At 61.8% G+C, this 25,824-nt stretch overlaps 4 protein-coding genes across 6 annotated transcripts; 1 reads left to right on the top strand and 3 right to left on the bottom strand.

The window, feature by feature from the left end:
- Positions 1-461: 461 nt before the first annotated feature.
- On the bottom strand, positions 462-5,180 carry TMEM151A (transmembrane protein 151A). The gene is made up of 2 exons (XM_081098335.1): positions 5,010-5,180; positions 462-2,779 (listed from the first exon to the last, which is right to left on the bottom strand). Exons 1-2 carry the CDS (start codon positions 5,082-5,084, stop codon positions 1,448-1,450), a joined length of 1,407 nt encoding a protein of 468 aa, XP_080954461.1. The 5' UTR covers positions 5,085-5,180; the 3' UTR covers positions 462-1,447.
- A 112-nt stretch (positions 5,181-5,292) lies between these two features.
- On the top strand, positions 5,293-11,369 carry YIF1A (Yip1 interacting factor homolog A, membrane trafficking protein). Of its 3 annotated transcripts, none has more exons than XM_081098333.1 (8): positions 5,293-5,493; positions 8,213-8,424; positions 8,560-8,664; positions 8,784-8,862; positions 10,187-10,244; positions 10,366-10,521; positions 10,977-11,070; positions 11,167-11,369. In XM_081098333.1, exons 1-8 carry the CDS (start codon positions 5,472-5,474, stop codon positions 11,311-11,313), a joined length of 873 nt encoding a protein of 290 aa, XP_080954459.1. In that variant the 5' UTR covers positions 5,293-5,471; the 3' UTR covers positions 11,314-11,369. The 3 variants fall into 3 exon arrangements, with proteins under 3 accessions (XP_080954459.1, XP_080954460.1, XP_080954458.1); XM_081098334.1 differs by lacking the exon at positions 5,293-5,493 and adding an exon at positions 7,428-7,636 and having other exon boundaries at positions 11,141-11,369; XM_081098332.1 differs by lacking the exon at positions 5,293-5,493 and adding an exon at positions 7,454-7,636.
- Positions 11,370-11,993: 624 nt separating this feature from the next.
- CNIH2 (cornichon family AMPA receptor auxiliary protein 2) lies at positions 11,994-18,159 on the bottom strand. Its single transcript, XM_081098144.1, has 6 exons — positions 17,834-18,159; positions 13,876-13,944; positions 13,415-13,462; positions 13,061-13,173; positions 12,819-12,962; positions 11,994-12,633 (listed from the first exon to the last, which is right to left on the bottom strand). Exons 1-6 carry the CDS (start codon positions 17,912-17,914, stop codon positions 12,606-12,608), a joined length of 483 nt encoding a protein of 160 aa, XP_080954270.1. The 5' UTR covers positions 17,915-18,159; the 3' UTR covers positions 11,994-12,605.
- Positions 18,160-18,862: 703 nt separating this feature from the next.
- RAB1B (RAB1B, member RAS oncogene family) lies at positions 18,863-25,804 on the bottom strand. The gene is made up of 6 exons (XM_081098143.1): positions 25,682-25,804; positions 24,010-24,082; positions 23,644-23,739; positions 23,437-23,532; positions 20,381-20,512; positions 18,863-20,294 (listed from the first exon to the last, which is right to left on the bottom strand). Exons 1-6 carry the CDS (start codon positions 25,693-25,695, stop codon positions 20,100-20,102), a joined length of 606 nt encoding a protein of 201 aa, XP_080954269.1. The 5' UTR covers positions 25,696-25,804; the 3' UTR covers positions 18,863-20,099.
- Positions 25,805-25,824: the final 20 nt, after the last annotated feature.

The raw sequence follows: 25,824 nt of genomic DNA, 5'->3' as shown, positions 1-25,824 counted from the left end.
CCCCACCAGTGGGCAAGGCTCTTCCTTAGCCCCGTTCTGTCTTCAGTTCCCAAGCCCTGCTTTGGGGCTGGCTGCTTTCTGCTTTGTGTCCTCCAACCAGCTCAGTGCCCACTCCCCCAAGGAACTGAGCTCGAGCCACAGACCACTCCGGGGGCCAGTCGCCACTCCCTTAGTCCTCAGCACGCCCGGCAGCAGAATGGAAAGCCCCACTGGACTGCAAGAGGGACCACTTGGACCACGCCTTAGGAGTGACCCAGATACCAGTGGACTGAGTCAGCTGCTCAGAGCCACTCAAACCTGAGTCTCAGAGGCCCCGGGCTGGGCGGGGAGGTTCCCTCTCAGCTTACCCTGCTCCTGGGATCACTGGAGCTCAACCCTGCATCCCCTCCCAGAGCCCAGGCTGGCCCAGGGCCCTGGTAGTGGTGGCCTTGGACCCACTGCTCAGGAATGCACATGAGACCTTCCATTTTATACCTTTTATTTTATCTGCATCTTCGCTGTCTCCTCCCTCCCCCACCAGCCCCTGAGAGGGGGTGGAAGCCCCAGTTGGAAGGGAAGGGACTACTCTTTCCTCCCTGGGAGAGGGGCGGTGTCCCCTGGGCCAGGCCCTACTGATCAGGGAAGCATAGAAGAACAAGGGCATCGTCCAGGAGGCTGTGTCAGGCTGAGGCCCCTCGGATGCCCTGTGGCCCTGGGCCCTGTGGATCACCAGGAAAATGAAGAGCAGAGAAGCCCAGAGGGTGTGTGCGTGGCTGACAGAGGCAGACCTGGGCTTGGGGGGTGAGTGGGGAGAGCAGGGACCAGGGAATGTGGTTCAAGGCCCTGAGAAGCCTTGGGTTATAGGGCTGCTGGATGTGGGTGAGTACACCGGGGAAACTGGGGGGTAGGGTGGGGCAAGGCTGTGCTCTAAGAACCAGGCTCCCGGGAGAGGGGCTGTGCTGCAGGGTCTGATCAGGGACTGGCCCCAAGAGGCCAGAGGGCAGGAGGGCGCTGTCAGGGGTGGAGGATGGGGACCTTGGGCGGGTGCTATCGTAACCAGCTCTTCAGCTTCATGGATGTCAGCCCAGCTGGGCATGGCCCCAAACCACCACTGCGTGCTCTGCGTGGCTCCAGGGCTCCCAGTGTGGCCGCAGCCACGCAGGGAGGCCCCGCAGGAGCCCTGTGCTGCAGGCCACAGCTGTCCCCAGGACGCCCCCATTTCAGCTTTCTGGAAACTTCCTCCCCTGCCCAGACAGAACGACTCCCAAGACAGATCGTCTGCCATCGCAGGGGGTGGGACACGGTGGTGGCGGGCAGGAGCCACGCTGGGACAGTGCGTAGACTCAGCTCCGGTGGAGCCCGCCAAGGCCCCGGGGTCACTGCGTGTTGGTCGGTTTGGGAGTCACTCGGGCATGGAGGCCCTGGGCGGGGCGGGGCGGGGGCGGGGCCGCTTTGGGGCCAAGGGGTCTCAGAACGCCCCCTGCCCGTCCCCCTGGCAGCCGCTGTCCCCGTGGACAATGAGCACCGGGAAGTAGAGGGCGTCCTCATAGCACGGGGGGCTTTCCAGGGGCTCGGTGTCGTCCCCGCGGCGCCCCAGCGGCCCCCCACTCAGGCTCCGGAAGACCCCGGGCGTGGCCCGGCCCCCGGCTCCCAGCGAGAGGCGGCTGCGGCTGAAAGGCAGGCGGGGCCCGCCGGGCCGGGCCGGGGGCAGCGAGTTGCTGCTGACGGAGCGGCGGCAGCGCTGGCAGCCGCGGAGGTAGGCGCCCGCGCCGGCCCCCATGACCACGGCCTCCGAGTAGCTGGGCACCAGCTGCCGGTTGGAGCAGATGTGCCACTCGAGCTCGGTGAAGTCCACGGTGGCCACGCGGGAGAGGGGCGGCCCGCTGGGCAGCGCGCCGGGCGCGGGCGAGCCGGCGCCGAACAGCTTCTCCACCTGGTAGTGCACGTGCGCCGTCCCGCAGGCCGCCACCACGCGCAGCGGCCAGGACAGCGTGGCGGCCGACACGAGCCAGAAGACCCAGGCGCGCGCGTACCAGGGCGGGCGGCGCGGGTCGGCGAACACCAGCAGGCAGTCGCGGAAGTCCACGTCCTTCAGGTGCATGCCCTCGCGGGCCTCCAGGTAGTCGTCCAGGCCCTCGTTGGCGCCGAAGAAGCGGGCCCGCTGCGTGAGGTACGAGGCCTCGGCCTCGGCGCTGCCGAAGCTGAAGCACTTGGTGAAGCGCAGGCGCGTGGCCGCGTGCTCCGCCAGCCCCACCAGCTCCTTGGACACGTCGCGCACCCCGTGCGCCGAGTAGTCGAACTCGGCGCGCGCCGTGCGGCTGTCGGCGCGCTCGTGGTAGACCTGCGTGGTGGTGTAGGCGTCGCCGTTGCGGTAGCGCGTGATCTGGCGGGTGCGGCGCACGTAGTGGTAGCTGGTGGCCTTCCACCAGACGCAGGGCGGCGCCTGCTGCAGCCGGCGGATCAGCGCCAGCACGGTGTGCGCGTCGGTGCGCGGCGCCTGGCACGCGCGCATGTGACAGTGCCAGCACTCGGCCAGGTAGAGGAGGTAGAGCAGGGAGACGAAGGCCAGCGGGATGTACAGGTAGCCATCCGAGCAGGGGCTGGCCGGGTAGGTGGGCGGCGGGGCCCCGGCCCCGCGGGCCAGGGCCGCCTCGGGCCCCAGGACCAGCCGCGGCACCGTAGCCAGGCGACACCAGGCCACCACGGCGCCGCAGGAGTGGATGAGCAGCGTGAGGAGCAGGCACTTCCAGTGGGACTCGCGGCACAGGGAGCTTCCCAGGGACTGTTTCAGGGGCCGCTGCTGCAGGGCGGGCAGAGAGGGAGGCCACGTCAGGGCGGCTGTCACTGCGCCTGCCACTCCACGCAGGCGCGGTGGAGGGGGTGGTGCTGTGCTGCCCACTCTACAGATGAGGAAACCGAGGCTCTGAGAGGTTGAATAACAAACTCCAGGCCTCTCACCCTTCTAGCTAACACACAGTAGGGCTGCAGGACTCAAACCCAGGCCTATCTGCGCTGGGCAGGTCAGTTCTCAGCCAAGGGCATCTAGGACAAAACGACCCATCTCTGCCAAGAGAAGGAAGCACCCTCTAACTGGCCATTGAGAAAAGTGAGTTCTGGTGCCGGCTCTGCCCCAAACTTGCGGTGTGGTCATATCCCTGCCCTCTCTGGGCCTCAGTTCCCAGACCTGGTGGTGTGGGGGGCCAGGGTGGCAGGGGCCCTCTGGGCAAAGAGCATGGATGGGCTTTGGAGCCGACTGCCCAGGACCCCGTGCTGGCGCCACCGCTCACTGTGTGACCTGGGCAGGTCCCTCATGCTCTCTGCACCTCAATTTCCTCATCTGTGCACTGGGGTTGTTGAGAGGATTCAGTGAGATCATACGTGTGAAGAGCTCAGCACAGGGTCTGGCCGTGGGAATGAATATCATTACTGTCACCCTGAGACTCCCTCCGGTCCTTTGGTTCCACTAGGGACAGCAGGAGACTTGGGCCAGGCTTTTAAGGAAACCGGAAAGAGGAAGAGCTGGGAACGGGGAGGTGTGAGTCTGGGGGGAGCAGATGGAGTGCCGGCCTCCACTCCCCATCTGTGCTGAAGGAGGGGGTGGGACACAGCTGCTGGGCTGCAGGGGCCACTCCCCGGCCCAGAAGGTTTGGCCCACCCTTCCTGGCAGGGCTGCCAGCCTGTCATTCACCTCATCCCCAAGGTGCCTATGGAGAGAGAAAGGGGAGGCCGTCGGGAGAGGAGGGGAAAACGGGAAAGGGGAGAGGTGGTCTGGTGGAAACAGCAGAGGTGGGGTTAATGGGCCACCTCTCCCACTCCAACCCAGCAGGCCTTGAGAGGCCCAAGGGGAAAGGAACCACTCCCATCCCAGCCCAGGGCCTGCCCTCCCCCTGCATCAGCCCCCACAGGTGCACACCACCACCCTGACCCGCAGGGCCAGCGATGCACACACCCACTCATGCACACATCCCACCCCACACATTCATCCCAGACCCACCCACCGCAGGTGTGTATGCAGCCTGTTCATCCAAGACACACCAGATCCTCACCTGTGCCCAGGGCACAACCCCTATCCCCACACCACAACATGGTGTGCAGGCACACATGCACACATACACCACAGGGCACACGCATGCATATACATGTTACACATTCACTGCAGTCCAGGAACATACCAGGCCCTCACGTGGCCACAGTACATTCTCCACCCCCACCCCCTTCTGCAATCTGACACCCACACCCACAGACTGACTCTACAGGAGAGACTCTCACAAAAAGACACGCACATGCACTCACACATGACCACTTTACCCAGGCCTAGCGGCCATCACACCTCACCTGACTTTAGGGTCCATATGTCCCACCCAAGGTGTGGGGAGTATGGACCAGCGTTCACACACCTACAAGCACACTGCATTCACCCACATACACATAGACCCGCTCACCACTTATCACCCCTCACCCCACCCTGGGCCCCACACCCCAGCTAGGGCTAAAGAGGAGCCATCCTGGGGGTCCCAGCCAGCAGGATAGGCCTAGGCCCTCACAGCGGGGTGAGGAAACAGGGGTACCAGAGGCCTCCTCCCTACCTTTTTCCCTACACGCCCCCCCACCCCCGCCCCCAAGTCCCTGCTACTGCTGCTGCATTGCAGGCTCTGCCTGGCACCTCGTGAGCCGCCAGGACGGGCTGGGGGCTGGGGGCCTGACCGCCGGGCCCTGGGGGTGAGGGCAGCGCTGCTGCGGAATGGGGACCTGAGGGACCAGGCGCTGACGTCACAGGAGGGGGAAGCTGGAACAGGGGACGAGGGGGCGGGAATCGCCCCCCACATCCCTTCCCAGATGCCCCACCCCTGCAACCCACGCGGGTCCCTAGGCCCCGACCCCTCGCAGGGCGCAGGCTACCCCAATGACGTCATTGTCCGCAGGGGCTCAGGACTTCCCACCTCAGCCCCTGCCCCGGGATCCGCCCCTTCCCTTGCCCCCTGTTCCCCGCTCCGACCCGGCTCCGGCTCCCCACCACTCAGAGCCCATACCTCCTCCCGCAGCGGCTCGCCGTCCGTGATGAGTGCAGGCACCTCCCCGCCATCGCCACCGCCGCCCTCGGGCATGGTGTCCTGGCTGCTTGGGCGACCAGGGCCCGGGCCCCGGGCATGATAGGGGAGCACGGAGGGCTGCCGCTCGCCCCGGAGGGCGTCCGCTCGGCTCGGCGGCCGCGGAGGGAGTGCACCGAGCTCGCCCGAGCGCACGGTGGCGGCGGCGGCGGCGGCGTTGGCGGCCTCGGTGCCCGGCGCCCCGCCCTCCGCTGACCCCGCCCCCACGGCACCGGCGGCGCCGCCAGCAGAGCCTGGTACCGCGGGTGCTGCCCCAGCCCCCAAGAAGCCCAGGCTGGGTGGACCGACGCCTGGGTCCCCCTCCTGCCGCGCTGGCGGGGGTGATCCTGGGCGAGTCTTTGCTCTCCGGGGGAGTTTCTCCCGCTCCCCGACCCCCGCTGTGAAATGAGGAAGGAGAACTGCGAAGGTGGGTGTCTACTGCTGAGGAGCAGGCGCAGGCCTGAGCCCACCCAGACCCCAGCCGGGAAGCCTCGCTTGTAGGAGGGAGGCAGTTCCAGCCGAGACAGAGGTAGCGCCCGATTAGCTGGACAGAGGCTTGGGTTCCACTCCGCAGGCTGACTCAGGACGCTCGGCTGTGTGACCTTGGGTGGGCGCTCTGCATCCGCAGCCTCACTTTCCCCACCGGAGCGATGCAGATGGAAGGGCGCTAGAGTCCGTCAAAGCACAAACATCCACCACACGGTGCAGGGGGTGGCACCCGTGCTGCATGGGGGGACTCCTCCCAGGTCCCTGTCGCTCCAGCGCTGCTCCCTGGTCCTCAGGGGCCTCAGACCTTCACGCCTGTCCCTGGATCTGGGCCTAGCCCCCAAGTTAGACAGTCGGTGGGTGGCACATAGGGAGCTGCAATGCAGGCAGGGTTTGTTTTGTCATCCCCCCTCCCCCGCCCCCGCAAAGGGCAATTCAAAGGCCATTCGGTTCAACACCCCTGCCCGTTCAAAGCTGAGGTCGCTGCAATGGTAGAGAGAAGGAAGGACTGACCCTGGGTTCTATCCATTCATTATTTATTTATTGACACTGATGTTTATTGGGTGTCTTCTATATGCAAGCACTGTGCTTGGCACAGTGAAGACAAGGGCAGGAGTGGAGAAGACACCAGCCCTGTCCTCATGGAAGTTACATGCAGGGCAAACTGGTGCAGCCAAAGGGAACCTAGAACTTGACCTTCAGTCTCCACCCCAAGCCAGGTTAGGCCTCTTTTCCCTTTGTCTCTCTGAGAGACACAAGTAGAACTGACCTTAAAGCATAGCTAGACTTTGGACAAGTGGATATGAGGAGAAGGGCATCCCAGGTGGAGGGGACTTTGGGGCAAAGGCACTGAGATTGGACCACGTGGGCCGGAAAGTCACCGGGTGTAACTGGACACTGGGAAGCTAACTAGAGGGAAGTCACGGAGGACCCGATCTTGCTCTCTAGAAAGTGGTGCCTGAGGACTGTCTCGGGGGAGGCTGAGTGCTCAGAAACTGGGTGGGGAGAAAGGAGGCCCGGGGATCACGAGTGAGGCTTGGGGGTGGGGGGTCTCACTTAGAGAGGACCGCAGGGCCAGCAGTGACTCAGGTGTTTCAACAGCAGCACATCTCCATCCCCAAACAGGCTGTACCACAGAACAGGCCTGGTCAGGATCCTGTCCCAACTATACCATCCAATCTCGGGACCTCAGTTTTTCAATCTGTGTAATGGTGTTGGTGTGGATCGAGAGCCCAGGACCTTCCAGCAGCAGGCCCCCGGCCGGGGTCTGCAGGATGGCGTCAGTGGCAGTAGACCATTTCAGCACCCGACGACGGACAGCACCCGCGCAGAAAAAGGGGTGGGAGGCTGGAGGAGGAGTCGGCATCTCCGGCTCGCTGGGCTGTGCTGTCACTGCCCAGTCCGGCCTCCTACCAACACCTCCCAGGCAGCCCGGGCTCCACGCCAGGACTCTGGGGTGTGGGGGACGGGGGAGGAAAGCGAGTATGAGAGCGAGGGGCCAAAGACCAGAGGGCGGGGCTTGGCCAGAGCCCCATCGCCCTTCCCTCCTGGAGTAGGTGCGGCGAGTGGAACTCTGTTCCCGGAGCCCGGCCGCAGCCGGTCTACGCCGGGTGTCCGCCAGGTGTAGTCGTGGCAAGACTAGCATCAAGTGCCCACTGCGCAAGCGCGGAAGTAACTCTCAACACCCTTCTACAGCAACTTGCCTATTGGCTGCTCCGGCCGAACCTGCAAATCCACTATCCAATCCGAGAGCACCTCGAATTGCTCCGCTTTCCGCCCCTCCCGGAAGTCGGCCGCTGCCGAATGCGCTTCGGCGACGGATTGGCAGCAGCCAATTGGAGGAGGGGAGGGGCGGGCCGCCGCCGCCGAAGGGCCAATGGCAGGTGGCTCACGATGACGCCGCCGACATGGCGGCTGCGGTAGCACAGCCCGGGGACGTGTCGGGCTGCTCTGTAACTCGGGTCGGGGCTCCGGGAGCGGAGCAGCTGCCTCATTAGTATTCGTGCCCACGAGGCAGCGCAGCGGGCCCTCCGGGAGAGCGAGCGTCGCGGCCATGGCTTATCACTCCGGCTACGGAGCTCACGGTGCGTGGGGCGGGCGGGGCGCGGCCCGACCTGCCTCCGGAGGGTCGGCGGCACGGCCCTCTCACCCCGAGGGCAGGGGCGGCCTGACCGCTGCCCGGGGTGGCGGGTGTCGTTAGGGTTCCTGCCCAGCTCCACTCGACAACGCGTCCTGGACTTCGCCCTCTCGGCCGATCTTGCGATGGGGCAGTGACGGCACAGCTGGGATCCCCGTGCCGGACCCGGGCACGAACGGGGCCTCCTCCGGAACTGCCTTTCCCTGTCATGACCCTGCTGGGTCCCCGACCATTGCCCGGGGTCTTCGGGTGCCCAGCCGTCGCCTTTCCCACCTTTTTCATTTGGAGATGCCCTTGCCATTGTCTCCTCCGCCTAGCAAGCTTCTCACTGTCCCAGGCTGTTCGGAGATCACTTCCCTTGAGAAGGCCCCCGGGAACCCCGCGGTGGGCAGCCGCGTCCAGGCACTGCCCCAGCTCTTTGCCCACATTTAGCGCCTCTGAGAAGAACCCCTGGGGAAGGGATGGCGGTTTGGGCTCATGCTGGGTATTCCTGACACCTCCTCTGCTACCTACAAACCCACAGGCTCCAAGCACAGGACCCGGGCCGCCCCGGACCCCCCTCCCCTCTTCGATGACACAAGCGGTGGTTACTCCATCCAGCCAGGGGGATACCCAGCCCCAGGAGCCGACGTGGCCTTCAATGTCAACCACTTGCTTGGGGACCCAGTGGCCAACGTGGCTATGGCCTATGGCAGTTCCATCGCATCCCATGGGAAGGACATTGTGCACAAGGAGGTGTGGTGCTCCCCCAGGGCAAGGGTGGCAGGATCTCTGGCCAAGGCTGGGGCATCACGCAATCCCACCTGACCCTCCCAGCACCCCGAGGTCCGGGTGCCCTGTGCCCACAGCCTCCTCTCTCTTCCCTCCCAGCTGCACCGCTTTGTGTCTGTCAACAAACTCAAGTACTTTTTCGCTGTGGACACAGCCTATGTGGCCAAGAAGCTAGGGCTCCTGGTCTTCCCCTACACACACCAGGTGAGCTGGCAGGCCCCCTTGCCTCCCTCATCCTGCTCCGCAGTCTGGCCCCCACACCTCAACCCCTTCTTTCCTCTCTCGTCTTTTCCTCTCGACTGGGCTGCCGCTGCCATTGCCAGAATTGGGAAGTGCAGTACAGTCGTGATGTCCCCCTGCCCCCGCGACAAGACCTCAACGCCCCTGATCTCTATATTCCCAGTGAGTCTTGACCTGGGCGGGGGGGTGAGAGGGGACTTGTGTCTTGCGGCACCAACGAGGAGAGAGTCATGTGTTGATTCAGCGTCTGCTCTTGGGGCTTTTGTGTGTGGCAGTCACGCAATACCAGGGAGACAGCGGGGTGGCCAGGAAGGAGCTTCCTGGGTATGCCTTCAGCGACCTCGGGGGACACCCCAGTGACACCTTCCTGCCTCCTGACTCGGACTGTGTGCCTCCCCAGCCTGGAGCCTTGGATTTAGACCTCCTCCTGGCTACTCTCACTCTCCTGTAAAACAAAGTAACAGCAGTGCCTCCCGCAAAGGCGTGTGGTGGAGGCTCGGTGAGCTGGTGTGCACTCAGCACAGCACCTGGCCCGTAGGCAGCATCCCGTAACGAGTAGCTGTTATCATCATTATTACTGTCTCCGAGGCCTGCTCAAAAGTCCCCTCCCTTCTCAGTTCCCAAACTGCCCGTCCACATGGCACAGGTCAGGCTGCCCACTTGGCTGTGGCTGGCAGACTCTACATCTGACTCCTCTGATCTGTGAGCGTGCCCCGGCCAGCCGGCCAGCCCAGGGCCCGAGGAGGGACATGGGTTCTTCTTCCGTCCTTCATTCCGTTTCCCTCTCGGGACCACCGAGTAAGGTGGAAACTCCACTCTCATGTTACGTGGAGAAGCCAAGCTCAGAGACTTGAGTATCTTGCAGGTGGTAGAGCTGGTTTCCTGACCCCAAACACTGCCCTCTGGTGGACACATCAGTTCTGGTGCTTCAGGCGGGCAGAGGACAGGACCGATAAGTTACTAGTAAAGCTGTGAAAGCCCGGTTCCCACTGGCTCTGAGCTTTCGTGAAAACAGTTAAACGTGGAGCTCTACCTGGGCAGGGTGGCCAGAGCTGTAGCTGGCACCAATGTCCAGACTTAGAACTGGCTGCAGTGAGGTCATCCCCATGGCCTGTACCCAGGGACAGCCTGGTTAGTCCATCCAACCTGCACTTTGGTCCTGTGGTTTCTCCTGAGATCAGTTTGACCCCTGCCTGTGGGTCAAGGATGAGCAATAGCCTTGACCAGTGATGTTTCTGAGACACAGCAGGGAACTTTGGTGAGTTTCCTAGCACAGGGACAGAGGCAGGTGGCTTGGAGGTCCTGAGAAAAGGACCGGGTGGCATTTACACGGGGGGAACGGGCTGAGTGTGACAGTTGTCAAGTTGGGATGTGCAGGGAAGGAGGTATGAGGGGGAGGTAAGGGTGTCGGTGGCCTCAAATGCCTAGCTGGGGAGGGCTCTGGTTGAGGAAACCAGGCTGATGGCATCTCTCTGGCTCTTGGCAGCAATGGCCTTCATCACCTATGTATTGCTGGCTGGGATGGCACTGGGCATTCAGAAAAGGTCAGTGCCAGCCCCCTCCCCATTCCTGCTCTTCTCCACAGCAGCCTAGGGGATCTGTGCCAGGTCCCAAGCCCACTCCCAGCCCCCAGTCTCACACCTGCCCCCGCCCCCCTGGCCACAGGTTCTCCCCAGAGGTGCTGGGCCTGTGCGCAAGCACAGCTCTGGTGTGGGTCGTGCTGGAGGTGCTGGCCCTGCTCCTGGGCGTCTACCTGGCCACCGTTCGCAGTGACCTGAGCACCTTCCACCTGTTGGCCTACAGCGGCTACAAATACGTCGGGTGAGCACCTGGGAGCCCAGCGGGAGGCTGGCCTTGGGGAGGGCTCTGGGCCTGGGTTCCTGGCCTGCACAGCGTAGCCTGGAACAGTGACCCTGGACGTGCCTCTGCCCCTCTCCGCCTGTCTCCTCTACTAGAGAGACTGTTTCCAGCAGTCGCTTCAGGAACGTGTAGTGTTGTCAGGTGGGGACTGGACAGCCAGTCACCATGGGAGCACAGGGGAGAAGGGGCTGGAGCTGGGGCAGTGAGGGCGGTCTCAGATCCAGGTCCTGGGCTGAGTCCTAGGCCTTCAGGATTCATTCTGAGTCTAGGTCCCTGTGGGGACAGACGGGGGGTGAAAAGTCCTGGGTGGTGGTGGGTGGGGTTTACGTTGGGCTCTGGGCCCTGGCTGGTGGGGCCAGTCTCAGGCCTGGACTCCTGTGGGGGTCTCCAGCCTGCTCCCCACCCTGGCCTTGCAGGATGATCCTCAGTGTGCTCACGGGGCTGCTCTTTGGCAGCGATGGCTACTACGTGGCGCTGGCCTGGACGTCGTCTGCACTCATGTACTTCATCGTGAGTCTGGGCTGCCCCCTGCCCCGTCCTCCCCAGGTTGGAGCTGGGGATGAGCCCTCCTCCGCCCCAGTCAGCGGCAGCTCTCCTTTCTTCCAGGTGCGCTCTTTGCGAACAGCAGCCCTGGGCCCCGACAGCATGGGGGCCCCGGCCCCCCGACAGCGTCTCCAGCTCTACCTGACTCTGGGAGCTGCAGCCTTCCAGCCCCTCATCATATACTGGCTGACCTTCCACCTGGTCCGGTGACCCCTGGCCCCCACTGGCATTGATTTTTCCATACATTAAAGATTTGATTTCCTTGATTTTGTTTGACCCTTGTTTCTGGGGCCTGTGTGTATTGGGGGGGGGGGGGGGAGGGCGGCTGCTGGCACCTTTGCAGTGTCCAGGGGAACACGTTTGGGACTGTCTAGACCAGTGGTTCTCAACCTTGGCTGCACATTAGCATCACCTGGGAATCTTTTGAAAATCCTGATTTCTGGGCCTCATCCTCCAGAAATTCTGTTTCTTTGTTATGGGGTGAGGCCACAACATTAGTAACAAAGAAACAGAATTTCCGGAGGATGAGGCCCAGAAATCAGGATTTTCAAAAGATTCCCAGGTGATTCTAATGTGCAGCCACGGTTGAGAACCACTGGTCTAGAAGAAGGGGGACCCCAGGGCGGGCTTCCTGGGTTAGTGACCTTGATATTTCCTTGTAAGGCAAGTGGAAGGGTTTCATTAGGAACAGCTGTTTATGTCTGGGAACATGATGATGGAAGGGGACAGCTGCCAGGGAGACCTCGAAGGCCTCTGGTCCATCTGAGGGGTCCCCAGAGGGGCCTGTGGGCTAGTGCACAAGCCTAGCTCTGCTGAGGGTGTAGCTCACGGATGTTCCTTCTATAGTCCCTTTGCCCCATCTCTTGGAGCCTTTCAGGAGCAGAACGGGCCCAGGTGTTTGCAGTAGTTTATTCATATTTTGTCACAAATGGCCGGGGAGGGGGTGCCGGACTCCTCCAGGCAACATAGAAAATAGGTCCAAGAGACAGGTGGGCTGGGTTGGGGCAAATGGGGACAGGAAGGAGTCTGAAGAGAGAGCCTGGGGAAGGGGAGAGGGCAGGCTAGGAGTGGGACTGCCCCCCTGCTGAGCCTGCTCATTCTGGGTGTGGGTACCCCCCCACCTGCAGGGGGAGCCTCAGGGTGGGGTTGAGGGGGGTGGCCCAGAACTTCCAGGGTCAAGCCCTGCCCCTTGGCAGGGCCCCAAGTCCTTCCCAAAGTTGGACAAGGCCGGAGGTTCCGCCCCTTCCAGGACTGACCGCCATGCCCACAGGCTGGCAGAGGAGCTCCTGCCCCTATTTAGAGCTCTGCCCAGCCCTAGTCCAAGGGGAGTGGGCTCTGAAGGCGGGAGGTCCCCGCAGCAGCAGTTTGGGGGGTGGAGAGGAGGCTGGGGGCACCAGTGCCCCTTCCCTCCTCAGGGCTGAGGCCACTGCGGCCGAGGAGCAGGGCTGGGGGTGCACAGGCGTCCGGTCCGTTCTGGGCTCGCTCCCTGGCCGGCTTCCCCCTTAGAAACTCACCAGCGTATAAACCATACTGTGGGGAGACGAGGCAGTAAGCGGAGACCTGAGCAGGCCCAGCTGCTGGCTGCCCCCCTGCCACACCCTGGCTTGCTCTGTCCTCCAGGGCAAAGGGCAGGAACTAGGAGCCCAACCATTCCTGGGGTTGAGGGCATGGTGCCTGGAGCACCCCTTCCCTGACTTCTGTGGGCAGGGCCTCACCTGTACAGATAATAGAAGAAGGAGAGCAGGTAGAAGGCGAGTTTGCACCAGGACTCCTTCTGGCAGTAGTTGAGGATGTCGGCATTCATGATGGAGACTGCATCATACATGACCTCAGAGCCATCCGCAGGGCGGTGGAAGTACCTGGGCGAGGGAGGGCCCTGAGTGCCCACCATCCCGGCTCCCACCCCCTCTGCCCAGCTCCCCCATCGCACCCTCCCCGGGGCAGCTGCTTCCCTCACCTCCAGAGGTGGTAGAAGAGGAGGGGGATGTTGAGGCCCAGGGTCACCCACTCCGCTGCACACAGAAACATCAGACAGAAGAGGCCGTGGATGGAGTACTCTGGGACCACCAGCTGGGGGGTGAAGGGGAGAGGTCAGCGGCCTGGTGCCAGGACAAACCCGAGCTTCAAGGGCATGGAGGGGAACTGGGATTTGGGAACTGCCCACCCACCGTGATCTCTGGGAACTAAAAGGGCCTCTAGCCTCCCATTCCCTCCCCGGTGGCAGAGCAGATCAGACAGGCTCCAGAGGAGGAAGGTCACAGAAGGGGCTGAGCTGGGCTAGGAGCCTCCTGCCTCCAGCCCTGACACTGACCTTCCTCAGGAGGCAGCAGATGCGTTCGATGTTTTTTAAACGCTCGCGCTGTAGGGGAGGAAAAAGCCGTGATGGGGATGGGGTGGTGGAGGAGCAGGTATTGGAGGAGCCCGCCGCCCTCCAGGGCTCCCGCACCGCCCTGCATGTGGCCGCCAGGGGGCACCAGAGCAGTCTCGGCAGGAAAGCAGCCACACCATCCCCATGGCAACCGTCACCATGGAGGGACTTTCACCCGCATCACCACGGCAACGGCCCGGAGCTTGGCAACGGCTGCCCCACCAGGAGGAACCCAAGCCCTGAGCCCGCGCCAGGTGTTTTCACCTGGGGTGGGGACAGACAGAAGAAGTCCTCCTCCCTCCGCACATACACACCCGTCTTCCCGGCCCCCACCCCACTTAGCCCACAACAGATGGAAAGACAGACGGACGGACACACCTCGGCACAGCACATGTATCACTTACTGCCCGCGCTGGGTTCCCCTGGTCGATGGGGTTCTTAAAGTCGGTCCGCAGCTCATCAAAGGCTATGATCTGGGGGAGGGGTGTGTGCCTGTCAGGGTTGGAGCAGCAGCGTATGGCCCCCCACCCGTCCTTCAGTGGGACAGTAATTCATACATGGGGGCCAGACCAGACGGAGAAACAGGCTTAGGGAAGGGCAGGGTCTGGCCCAAGGTCACACGAGTCTGGAATGGAGCCCTAGTGATGCCAATACAGGCCAGTCCATGATGCTTCCAGCCCAAACACCCTGAGGTGGTGTCTTCTCTGCCAAGCCCTGTGCCAAGCACTGGGGCCCCCGAGACCTGTGACACGGCTCCTGCCCTGGTGGCACCCCAGGCCTGGGAGAACTGTGACTGCATTCCAGGGTGATCGGGCTGCAGGGCACAGGGAGACCCTGAAGTGGGTGCCTGACCCAGTGTGGGGGTGATGCAGGGTTCCGGCCGGACTCCGGTGTTTGTCTGGTGAACAAATGGGGTGTGTGTGTGTGGGGGGGGCAGTCTGAGCAGCAGGAACTGCAGGTTCAAAGGCAAAGGGCTGAAAGAATATTCTGGAAGTTGCAGATTCCATGGGGCTAGAATGAAAGTGTGAGGTGAGTGGGAAGAAGAAACTGGGGAAAGATGGGCTGAGAGGTCAGCCGTCAGCCATGGGTGCTCTGTGGGGCTGGATCAGATGTCTGGACTTGAACAAACAAGTGATGGGGAGCCATTTGAGGGGTATAATGCAGCAGAGGGGGGAGCCAAGTTGATGACATAGAATTGATGGAGCAGGAGTTACAAACTGGCTAACAGTTTCAGCCAAGATGTACATGATGCTCACTCTAGGCCAGCAGGCTTTATGTTTGTGAACTCATTAATGCTTGCAACAACCCGATGATGTTGCTATTATTTCCATTTTGCAAACGAGGAAACAGAGAAGTGACCAGTGGTTCTCAACCTTCCTAATGCCATGACCCTTTAATACAGTTCCTCATGTTGTGGTGACCCCAACCATGAAATTATTTTCGTTGCTACTTCATAACTGTCATTTTGCTGCTGTTATGAATCATAATGTAAATATCTGATATGCAGGATATATTTTCAGGGGTCGCGACCCACAGGTTGAGAACCACTGGACTAGTCCAAGACCACGCAGCTAATTAGTGGCAAGACAGGATTCTGATTCAGACTCTAGAGTAAAATCCTTAACCACCTTATCATACTCAGAACAGACCAATGAGGGGACTGTTAAAAGAGTGTTTGGTGTTGATGGTGACCTGAGTGAAGGGAGTGCAGTGGGATGTAGAGGTGTGGATGGATCCCAGAGCTCTTTAAAAGCCAGACTCCAGAGAGCCTGAATAGCATCGGAACAGAGGCAGAGGAGCCCAAGGTGCCTCTGTGTGTTAGGGCACCTGGTGGGGCAGTATCCTCACTGGGATGGGAAACTTGCGGGGGGTGGGGGCAGGTGTTTGAGGGGATGATGGGACAGACCTTGGGAGAACTGGCATGGGAGAAGCCTTCTGGGGTTACCCCCGCCTCAGCAGCAGCCCTAAGATGAGACAGCAGGCCCACCACGCCCTAGCAGCCCAGACCCCAGACGGCTGGGAGGGAGAGAACATGGGCTTCCTGTGCTCCATCTGGAGCAGCACCCCCAACCCCCTATTGACTCTGGGCAGCCACCTGCCTGCCAGGCACAGCAACAGGGTCCAGCAGGGAGTGGAAGGGTGCTGTCTGCCTGCCCCAGAGCGGGTACCATCAGCAGGAGGCGGGTGTCTCGCCTCCTACCCCCCAGACTGCCTGGCGCTGACTCAGTCCCCTGGAACAAACAATCCCCCACGGTGACAGCTGACACGCGTCACTCACCATCAGGGTTGCCTAGCGACCAAGTGGGCTTGGGCTCAGGCTGTGGGGTGGGATCTGGGGTCCTGCCCTGAAAGATTTTAATTCTTACCAATTTGGATGTAGGACCACACCTCTTGTCCCCACCGCACCCCCTGAGCAGGCCCTGCTCTGGGCACTGTAATGTCCACACCACAAGCCCATTTTACCGACGAAGAAACAAACTCAGAATGAGGGATCTTTACTAAGATCACCCAGCAAGATAGTTGAGCCAACACAGTGCCTGACATGGAGTAGGTGCTCAATAAATATTTGTTGAGAAAGCTTGAGCCTTTCTCCCAGCTTGGGAACCCCACAAGGGCAAAGCCTGAGTCTTATTCATCCTTGACTTTCCCAAAGCCACCCAGAGCTGATTCTCAGGAAGCATGGACACACGTTAGTTGGATGGATGACTTCTCTGAGGACCCCCTAAGGACAGGGACTAAGGGGTGACCCCCCATAGGGACTGTGGGAGGCCTCTGGGTAGGGAGGGGCCCAGAAAGGGGCTTCTTGAATTCAAGGAGCCTTTCTCCCAGGAGCTGGTTAGCTCTGAGTTCCCAGTCTCAATTCCTTCCAGTCCTCAGGAATCAGCCCTCCTGCTCCTACCCCATAGCACTGTCCAAGGCCCAGATGAACTAGGGGACTCAGAGAGATCAAGATGGACCCCGGGGGGATGGAGAGAGGGGAAGAGAACAGAGAAAGGGGGGAAAAAAGCAACTGAAAGGCCCAGAGAGAAAGACAAAGTCAGGGAGAGAGAGGGCTGGAGATGGGGTGTGTGTGTGTGTGTGTGTGTGTGTGTGTGTGTGTGTGAAGGTGCCTAAGGAGCTCACTCCTTACACAGGAGAGACAGTTTGAGTCCACAGAGTCCTGATACAAAGGAGACAGGCAGTGGGGGCAGCAGGGGATGGTGAAGGGAGACTGGTCAAGAGCTGGGGAGGACCATGGAGCAGGCAGGCAGCAAATCCCAGGAAAAGGAAGTGGGGAGACCAGGAAAGAGGCAGGTGAGACAATGCGGAAGAAGTGAGAAGGAAGGGGGGACAGGGAAGGGCTTGAGGGGGGTAAGGGTAACCCCCCCAGAGGAAAGAAAGATCAGGGCGTGTGTCCTGGAAGTGCCAGCAGAGCTGAGTGGGCCAGGGCCGAGATAGGTTGACTGTGTGATGGGGGCTGAGGAGGGACAGAGGAGGAGGGAAGGCAGCGAAGGGGGATGGGGGAGCGCTAAAGGCCCCAAACAATGAGCTGAAAGGCTGGTTGGTGGTTCTGTGGTGAGAGGAAGGGAGCCAGGCAGGGGCACCACCATGAGGGCCCAGAGAGAGAACAGGGGAGAGGGAACCTCTCTAAGGCAAGGTGATCAGGATAAAGAAATGAGAAATGGAGATTCTCAAGGGCCAGGTGTGAGGCCAGGCCACAGTGAGAGACAAACCAGAGGGAACAGCAGACAAAGGGGAACGCGGGGGAAGGAAGAGGAGGGAAGCTGGAAAGTGGGGAGGAGACCTGGGGGGGGGGGAGAGGGGGGAGGAGGGAAGCCCTGACAGGAGGGGTAGGGAAACCCAAGGTGAGCTGGTGGTGGTGGCCAGGTCTCTGGGGCTGCTTAGAGGCAATGGCTGCTGGTTCAGGAGGGGGATGGGAAGAAAAAGGGTTAATGGGCTCTGCAATCTGTGGGTCCTGTAAACAGATGCAGTTGCCATAGCAACCGGCTCCATCACTCAGGCTGGAAAAACCCACAAGGGGGGGGGGGGAGCAAGCAGACCGACGGAAACGGGGGCACCTGGATGGTGATGGTAGTGGGGGGGCGGAGAAGCAAGAACCCCAGAATCCCACCCTATACTCCAAGGCTGCTTGGGGCAGGGGAAGGGAGTCAGAGAGGCGGGGGCGGCGGAGGAAGGGGGCCTCCCTGGGAAGGGAAGCCGACCAGAGGGGTATTAATGGGGGCCAACAGGAGCCGGCCGGTGGGGGAGACCAGAGAGGAATCTCCAAGTTTCCCTGGGCCCGGAGACCATCCATCCTTGTGGTCCCCTCCCGCTCCGTGCGCCCCTTGCCCCACCCCGCCCCCAACCCCAGCCGGGCCTTACGTGCCAGATGACAAAGAAGATGAGGGAGGCGCACAGCACCAGGGTGAGCATGTAGCAGAACGCGGCGAAGGTGAACGCCATGGCCCCCCCGCCGGGCGGCGGCCCGGGGGGCGCCAGCGCGGGGCCCGGGCGCAAGGGGACGCCCCCCGGCCCGCGCTTAGGGCCGGCCGGGCATGGCCCGCAGGGCTCGGGCACGGGCTCGGGGGATGCTGGCGGCGTGGCCGGGGCCGGGGCCGCGGGCCGGTGGGCTCGGGCGGCGCGTCCGCTGCCGACTGCCCGGGCCCCGATCGCTCATCCTGCGATCCCTCGCCCGCGGCTCCCTCTCTCCAGCCCGCGAAGCCGGCGGGGCGGAGCCGGGGGCGGGGCCGCCGTGCCAGCGGCCTCGGGCGGGGCCGGGTCTCCGTGAGCCCAGCCGCCAGTGCGACCGGGTCCGAGTGCCACCGCCCACCCCAACCTCAGTGACAGGTAGGCGGGACGCCCACCTCTGGCACATGCGCCCCTCCACCTGCCCGGGTGTCAGACAACAAACCCACCAGCCTGACCAGGTCCACTGGGCCCAGCACTCACCCCCGCTCTCACCCACCGGCCAGAGGCAGTACTGAGGTCTTAAGCGGGAACACTGCCACCGTCGTCGGGGGCAGAAGCCTGGCTTGAAGCCAGTGAAGCCAGAGAGGGGGCTGAGCCACAGGGCTGGGCGGACGTGGGCCAGGCCCAGTGGGGCACAATGCCTGGGGTGCCCCGCTATTGCCCATTCACAGCCTGTGTGCCGAGGGCGTGTTGGCATCACCAGGTACTCGCTGATGGCCTGCCTCCTTCCCTGTTGGAATCGTGCTGGGCCCCATGGGGACAGACCACAGCACAAGCCCGCAGCTCTCCTGGCTTCGCGAAGTGGGTCAAGGACTTTGGACAGCAACCCTGGGATACAGCCCACGCCCAGCCCCCTGTGCAGCCCACCAAGCCCAGGGCTCCAGTTCCGACCCCCACCTCAATGCGGCTCCCACCACAGACCACACACAGCCACCACAACTTCCTTGCAAAAACCCTCGGCTCACCGGAGGGCCAGTGGAAATTTATTTTTTTGTCCTTTCTGTCTTTTCCCCAAGTGGCTTTTCCTTGCAAAATGCCTGACATGACCAGAGGGGAACCTGGGAGAAGGGGGGCACCCTAAGAGGCAACCCAGGGACTTAAATACAAGCTGGAAGGCAGGGCACAGGTGGGACAGGCGAGACAGCACACGGACATGGCTTGTCAGGTAGAGAACAAAGGTTTTTCTGCAGGAAGAAGCTGTGCCAGAGGGCCAGGGGCTAGGATCCTGGGTGGGAGGGGGTGAGAAGAGAGACCCCCAACCCTGGGTTGCACCCATATTCCCCAGAGAAGTAGCAACAGAGGATGAGGATCTGCCCTTGTAGGCTCCAAGGAAGGGGAGAGAAAGCCACTGCGCTGCCTCAGGGAAAGGGAGGTGCTGGCAGAGTGAGGGTTAAGGCTGGTGCCCGGCCTCTGGCACGGTGTGCCTTCCACCTCCGCCTGCCTTGAGGACAAAGGGGCACGGTGGGCAGGCAGCACATGGGCCTGGCTCTGGCAGGGCAGGGGGTGGCAAGAGCAGGCTCCCTCTGGGCACAAGACACAGGCCCAGCTCGGCTGCCCGCCCACCTGCACTAGATGGGCTCAGACCTCACTGTGGCTGGACGGCTGGAGCTGTGAGTGTGGGAGGGGTGGGAGGAGCGGTAGGGAGGAGGGGAAAGGGGGGCTGTTGGGCCCCTGTAACCCCCATGCCCGTCCTGAGGTCCGACCTAGGACCCTGGATCCCAGGTTCTGGTCCCCGGTCCCATTTCTGGCCCCGGGCACTGACTTCAGCCTGGGCAGTAGAGGCCAGGAGGCCCTCAGTTCGTGGGGAAGGGTTGGGCAGGGGAGAAAAGGACAAGGAGAGAAACCCACTGCAGCATACATGGGGGCCAGTGGAGGGAGACAGACAGAGGGGCCCTCATCCCAAAGAAAAGTGTATGGTGGCGTATCTTTTAAAGTTACCTAGAGGCAGCAGCAGAGCAAGGCCCACAGTGCCCCAGCCCCAGGTCCTGGGTGTCCTCCCTTGGGGGCCCTGGTAGAACCGAGGCTCAGGGTGGCAGGCAGATGGGCCAGGGGGAGATGAGGAGCCAAGGACACCCCAAAGCCACAGACTCAAATACCCCAGGAGAGGGAGGCACCTCCTGCCCCCTCCAGGAGCATCATCTGGAGAAGGTGCCCCTCCTGTCCCACCCCCGCGCCCCTTCTAGCAACAGCCGCCACCAGCTGGCTTCACGGGGGTGCTGTCGATCTTGAGGTTGGGTCGCTCACCCCCGGTGGCAGCCCCCGGGCCCATCCGCTTTTTTATTTCAGCAGCCATGGTCATGAACGCCTGCTCAACGTTGGTGGCATTCTTGGCACTCGTCTCCAGGAAGGGGATGCCCAGAGAGTCTGCAAACTCCTGACAAGGGGAGAGAAGAGGAGAGAAGTGAGGCGTGAGAGGCAGTCGCCCCAGCCACCCTGGGAGGCCCGGCCCCGGCCGCTCACCTTGGCTGTGGTGTTATCCACCACCTTCTTGGTGGTGAGGTCACTCTTGTTGCCCACCAGGAGCTTGTTGACATTCTCGCTGGCATAGCGGTCGATCTCCTGTAGCCACTGCTTCACGTTGGCATAGGATTCCTAGGGCAGCCAGGGCCGAAAGTTACTCTGCTCCCCACCCCACCCCACACTTGGAGAACGGGGGCGTAGAGGGGAAAGGGCTGCCCTGGACTCCTGAGAGAGCAGGGGCCCGGGACTCAGGGGACCCACAGGACGCGCCTTTCTCCAGGCTCCACTGTCCTCCCTGGCCTCCTCCGTCTGAGACTCCAAAAGCCAGCCCCAGCCCCGCCCCAGCCGTCTGCCGACAGCCCCAGCACCTCAACAGTGAAGGCCTAAGGGCCTGCAGCTGCTTCTCTCTCCCTGACACACAAAAACGGTTCAACCACATGTGGGGAGCAAATGGCATCAGGAGAGAGGCCAGGAAGAGAGAGAAGTCGAGAGTAACAGGTTCGCAAGGATCACCACGTTCTCCCAGTGGCCTTATGGTCCCTTTAAGGTTGAGGTCTTGGAGCCAGTTACAGGTGAAGGGTCCTTGCAGCAGAAGAGACCCTGGCCTATGAGGGAGACAGGTATCCTGGGAACAGAGTCTAGCGTGCATCCTACTTCTGGCCCCAACAGCCTCCTCACTCGGCTCAGGGGATTTGCCACGCCCGACCCCCAGCCGGCCTGCGGCGAGGATGGAACTTTCAGGGTTGTGCTGGAGCCAGAGAGGACAGGTATCAGCGGGGTTCACACTTACACCCCCCGCCATGTCCCAGGCTGGGCCCTGTGCTGAGCACTGGGGATAAAGAAGGAATGAGACCTGGACCGTGCCCTAAAGCACCGGGAAAGGAAGGACTAGACCAGGACACACGGTGGCGTGACAGGGCCTGAGTGCTGCAGGGACGGGAGCTGCTGAGCTCCGGGACTACCACTGCCTGCGGAGGCTCAGCTGACCCACACCTGCAGGGACGAACTGGCCTGCGAGAAAGCAAGTGCGGGGACAGGGAAAGGTGCAAGGGGAGTACACGGCATGCGCTAGGTCACAGAGTGCGAGGGGCACGGTGACTTTCGAGAGTGGGAGGAGCTGAATGTTGCTGGGACGCAGGCTCTGAGCAGGGAGAGGGCGAGGAGCAGGCTAGCGCCTGGAGGAGCTTAGCCTGGCTGCATCTTAGACAACCAGGAGCCAGTGGGGGGTTTTCTTAGGAAGGGAGTGGCAGGAACACACCTGTGTTCCGGGAAGACAGTCCCGGCAGGAGTGGAGGCCAGATCAGAGCAGCAAGATGGAGAGCAACAGGGACGAGAAGCTGTGCCTGAGCCAGGGAGGGAGGCAGGGAAAGCACAGGACCCAGGCAGACTGTCCTGGGGGAAGCCCTGGCTCTGCCATGGACTGTGTGACCCTAGAGATGTCACCTGGCCTGCGCCTGTTTCCTCCCCTCTGTAAAGCAGTACCTCCCAGTGGGGCTGTGAGCATGAGATGATGAATGCAGGCCTGTCTCATAACAAGAGCTTAATTAGGAGCTGCTGGTACCCCATCACTGCGATTATGAGGAGCCCGATTTGAGAGAGGATGAGGGAGTGCAGAGGGGGCTCAGACTGTCTGGACGGGGAAGGGAAGAGTGTTCTTGTCAGGCTAAGAGGGATGCAAGAGCTGGCTCAGGGAGAGATGGCGAGGCCAGTGCTGGACACGCTGAGTGCCACAGATGGGGCAGAGCTCAGGAGAGGCTGTACAGGAGCACGAAAAGGTACGCTCGGAAGCAAAAAACCCTGGATTCAAACAATGGCTTTGCCTTTCTGGGCTGTGAAACCGTGGACAAGTTACTTCACACCTCTCCCAGCGTGTCTCCTCACCAGGAAAGCGGGGACCCACCATTTAGTTCACTGGGTAATATTGTGAAGATTAGAATACAGACACAAAGTACCAGCGGAATGCCGGACCAAGAGAAGATGTACAGTGAGAGCTATTCAGACACAGGAATCCCAGAACGTAAGACAGAAGCCAAACCACCAAGTGGCCAAAACCATGCAGGGAGTCAGGAGGAGGCTTGGGGCAAGGTCAGGAAGCACAAATATGGGGTTATGGAGGTCAGTACAGCGTGAGGCAGTGAAAAGCCACTGAAAAGATCATCTAGCGCAGCAGGGGCTGGGGGAGCTGGAGTTAGGAGAGGACAGAGTTAAAAGCCACGAGAGGTCGATCTGGGCGAGAACTGAAGTGAGGCCACAGGATTTGGCAGTGAGCGGTCCTTGGTGACCTTTGTCTGAGTGGAGCACAGTTCACCCATAGCTTGTCCAGGAGGCACCACCATGGGTCCCTGCTCAGCCAGACAGCTCAGCTGCCCCTAAGAGCAGGGCCTCCTCCTGTAAGTAAGCATCTCCATGTCCCCAGAGCCCGGTCCCCACTAAGCAACGAGGTTTGGTGGAAAGAACGAAGTAGAATCAGCAGACTAGGCTTTCTGTCTCTGCCACGTGACCAGCGGCAGGACTCTGACCATCTCACCTGTGAAATGGGAACACGATGCAGACCTCTCGAGGGCTATGCACATCAAAGACGGACAGGCTCTGTCAGCCATGAGGAATGCCGTGACTGTTTCTATTGCTGCCAAAGACACACGCCGAATGCTGCCGCAGCCGGCGCTGGGCTCCCAGGCCTCTGCTCACGCTCCACCCAGAGTGCAGGGCCCCCTCGCTTTCTTGCCTAAAGCTCTCCACTGGCTTCTCTAGTGTCTTTACACAGGAGGCCATGGGCCCAGCACAGCGACCAATCAACTGTCTTAACGCCCTCAAAACACAGGTGCCTGGATGGTCTAAAATAAGGTGGCAAGTTTGGCGGGGAGGGGCGGGGCCTGGCTCTGTGAAGACCCTGCAGCAGGGCCTCTGAGGATCTATTTCTGCTGTTTCCCTCTGGGTGAAATGGGTCCGGTGCTTTCCAGGCCACATCAGGAAGAGGATGGGAAGAATGAAAAGAAGCCGGAGTCAAAGACCTGAGGCTGAGAAAGCAAAGCAGGGGAAGGTGAGCCCAAGAGTACCTGGTCGGTGACGTCATACACCACAATGATGCCATGAGCTCCCCGGTAGTAGCTGGAAGTGATGGTCCGGAACCGCTCCTGGCCAGCTGTGTCCCACTACAAGACAGTACGGGAGAGGGCAGGTCAGCCCTAGGCTCCATGCCCAGAGCCCCTGCCTTCCATGGTGGAGGCCCCTGCACCAGGGGCCTTGGGAAGAGCGACACTCACGATCTGAAGTTTGATGGTCTTGCCATCCAGCTCAATGGTTCGGATCTTGAAGTCCACCCCGATGGTGCTGATGTAGCTCTCTGTGTACGTGTCATCCTGGAAGATCAGAGGCCAGTGAACTGTCCTGAGTAGACAGGCCGGAGGCCTACCTAGAAAACCTCCCTCAAGTTTCCTGCCCCAGAAAAGCTCCTAATTGCACCCAGCTTGCCAGCCACCTGCCCTTGTTCAGTCAGCTATGTTGCTGGCAGGTCCTGCAACTTCATCCTTGATCCCCAGGTCTTGCAGCTACTGTGCTACTGTTGCCCATTCTCCCTCCAGCCACCAGCCAGAAACCCAGAAGGATGGTATGGGAGACTTCTTACTCACAGCAAACCGAAGGAGCAGGCATGACTTGCCCACGCCCGAGTCACCAATCAAAAGCAGCTTAAACAGGTAGTCACTAGAGAGAGAGGATGGGAAAGTGTGAAGGCAGGTAGGGAGCCCACCGCCATCCTCCTGGAGCCACCGGTACAGCTTCTCCCACACTGACATGCCTACGGTGTTCACAAGATCCTCCCACAAGTCCGAGGGGAGGGAGAGCTGACCACCCCCATCACACAGCTGGCCCAAGGCATGAGTATGAATTCCCACTTTACAGAGAGGGAGACTGAGGTCCAGAGAGGGGCATGACAAAAAGTCAGGTGCCAGAGCTGGGTATCCCACCCTGACTCCGGACACACTCCATGGTCTGGAGCCCAGCAGGGACTGTCCAGGGAGCTGCGTGGACTGCCCGGGGGAGACTGTCTTGGCAGGGGAGGCCCCAAAGTGGAAGCTGGGCCCAGGCTGGAGCTTGCAGAGGGAACATCTGTGTGAAGAGCACGGAATGAGGCCTCTCGGAGGAGGGAGCAGTAACAACAGTCAGCAGGAGAGATGTACCGAGTTCCTACCTGTGCCTGACCCAGTGCTAAGTATTCCAAATGCCCCCTCTCAGTTAAGCCTCGCAACCGTTCAACGAAGCGGGGTGTTCTTATTCCCAGTAAATGAGGAAACCAGAGTCGGGAGAAGGGAAGTGACCTGCCCTAAGTCACACTGCTGTTGACTTTAAGACTGGACACCAGGTTCAGGCCCCAAGTCTCCGGGAGGGCCGGTCAGTTCCCTCCTCTAACCCCTGACCATCCCGCTCTGAGCCCGCTCCCCAGGGAGACGTGAGGCCTGGGTCTGGAGGACAAACGGGAAGAGGCAGAGGGGGAAGAGAGCGGACTCTTCGGGGCGCTGTCAGCGAGAGGCCGGCAGAGGCGGGCCCCCCACCCCCAGGGGAGTGACCGGGGCTTGGAGGAAAGAGAATCTCCCTGGAAGGGGAGCAGCCGCCCCGTTCATCTGAGCATCAGCGGTGACAGCGAGGGAAGGGGTGTGACGGCGGCGCTGGGGCTGCGCCGGGAGGAGCGGGCAGGAAGGGACCGGGAGCGGCGGGGCAGCCGGACCCACCGGGGCAGGACCCGCGGCGGGAGGACCTGCGGGAGAGCCACCCCGAGCGAGCGGCGCCTCGGGGCCTCCGCGTCTAACCAGCCCCGGGACCAGTCCCGGGAACCAGATTCCGGGAGAACGGGAAGAGCAGAAGGATCGACGGCCCGACCTTAAGGGCCGGAGTCTGGACCGAGACCGGGAACCGTCTGGTGAGAGACCATAACGCTGAGGCCACTGTCAGCACCCAGATCGCCACTTTCAGCCAAGTGGGGAAACTGAGGCCTGGAGAGGCCAGGGCTGCGGGGTCACCTGACCTATGAGGCCTGTTAGGGTCAGTCCTTCGGGCTCCCAGTAGTGTCCCTCGGGGTCGCAGTCTCTGGGCCCCGGGTGCAAGAACTAGGGGTGTGGAGCCGGGGTCCTGGGGGCCCCGGGGGAGGGGCAGGACCCGGATGTGGGGGGGGGGGGGGTCAGCGGAAGAAGGACCCGGATGTGGGGGCGCCGCACAGTCCTGACCCGGGCCGGACAACCCGGTAAGCGCACAGCCCCGTACTCGGGATCGAGGCTACGCCGGACGGCGCAGGCGGGGCTCACTCACTATTCGGGGTTCATGGCGGCAGCGGCGGCCCGCTCGGTCGCTCCCAGTCGGCTCCGCTCCGCCTCCTGTTCCAAGATGGTGGCCGCTCCGCCCCAGAGGCCCCGCCCGCGACGCGCAGCCGCAAACATTTGACTGGGACCTCG

This window comes from Myotis nattereri (assembly GCF_964212035.1).
Source record: "Myotis nattereri genome assembly, chromosome: 9".
Taxonomy (NCBI): Eukaryota; Metazoa; Chordata; class Mammalia; order Chiroptera; family Vespertilionidae; genus Myotis; species Myotis nattereri.
Note: the sequence above shows the minus strand (reverse complement) of the source record. Positions and strands in the feature narration are given on the sequence as shown.

What these genes read in the sequence shown, in the direction of transcription:
- TMEM151A (XM_081098335.1), bottom strand. Translation starts at nt 5,084, where the DNA reads ATGCCCGAGGGCGGCGGTGGCGATGGCGGGGAGGTGCCTGCACTCATC. An exon ending in GCGAGCCGCTGCGGGAGGAG is followed by an intron (nt 2,780 to 5,009) that starts GTATGGGCTCTG and finishes CCCGCCCTGCAG; the next exon opens with CAGCGGCCCCTGAAACAGTC.
- YIF1A (XM_081098332.1), top strand. Translation starts at nt 7,606, where the DNA reads ATGGCTTATCACTCCGGCTACGGAGCTCACG. An exon ending in TCTTCCCCTACACACACCAG is followed by an intron (nt 8,665 to 8,783) that starts GTGAGCTGGCAG and finishes TGCCATTGCCAG; the next exon opens with AATTGGGAAGTGCAGTACAG. An exon ending in AGCGGCTACAAATACGTCGG is followed by an intron (nt 10,522 to 10,976) that starts GTGAGCACCTGG and finishes CTGGCCTTGCAG; the next exon opens with GATGATCCTCAGTGTGCTCA.
- CNIH2 (XM_081098144.1), bottom strand. Translation starts at nt 17,914, where the DNA reads ATGGCGTTCACCTTCGCCGCGTTCTGCTACATGCTCACCCTGGTGCTG. An exon ending in CTCTTCTACCACCTCTGGAG is followed by an intron (nt 12,963 to 13,060) that starts GTGAGGGAAGCA and finishes TCCCTCGCCCAG; the next exon opens with GTACTTCCACCGCCCTGCGG. An exon ending in TTCTTCTATTATCTGTACAG is followed by an intron (nt 12,634 to 12,818) that starts GTGAGGCCCTGC and finishes GTCTCCCCACAG; the next exon opens with TATGGTTTATACGCTGGTGA.
- RAB1B (XM_081098143.1), bottom strand. An exon ending in AGACCATCAAACTTCAGATC is followed by an intron (nt 23,533 to 23,643) that starts GTGAGTGTCGCT and finishes ACTGTCTTGTAG; the next exon opens with TGGGACACAGCTGGCCAGGA. An exon ending in TGTATGACGTCACCGACCAG is followed by an intron (nt 20,513 to 23,436) that starts GTACTCTTGGGC and finishes TGGCTGCCCTAG; the next exon opens with GAATCCTATGCCAACGTGAA.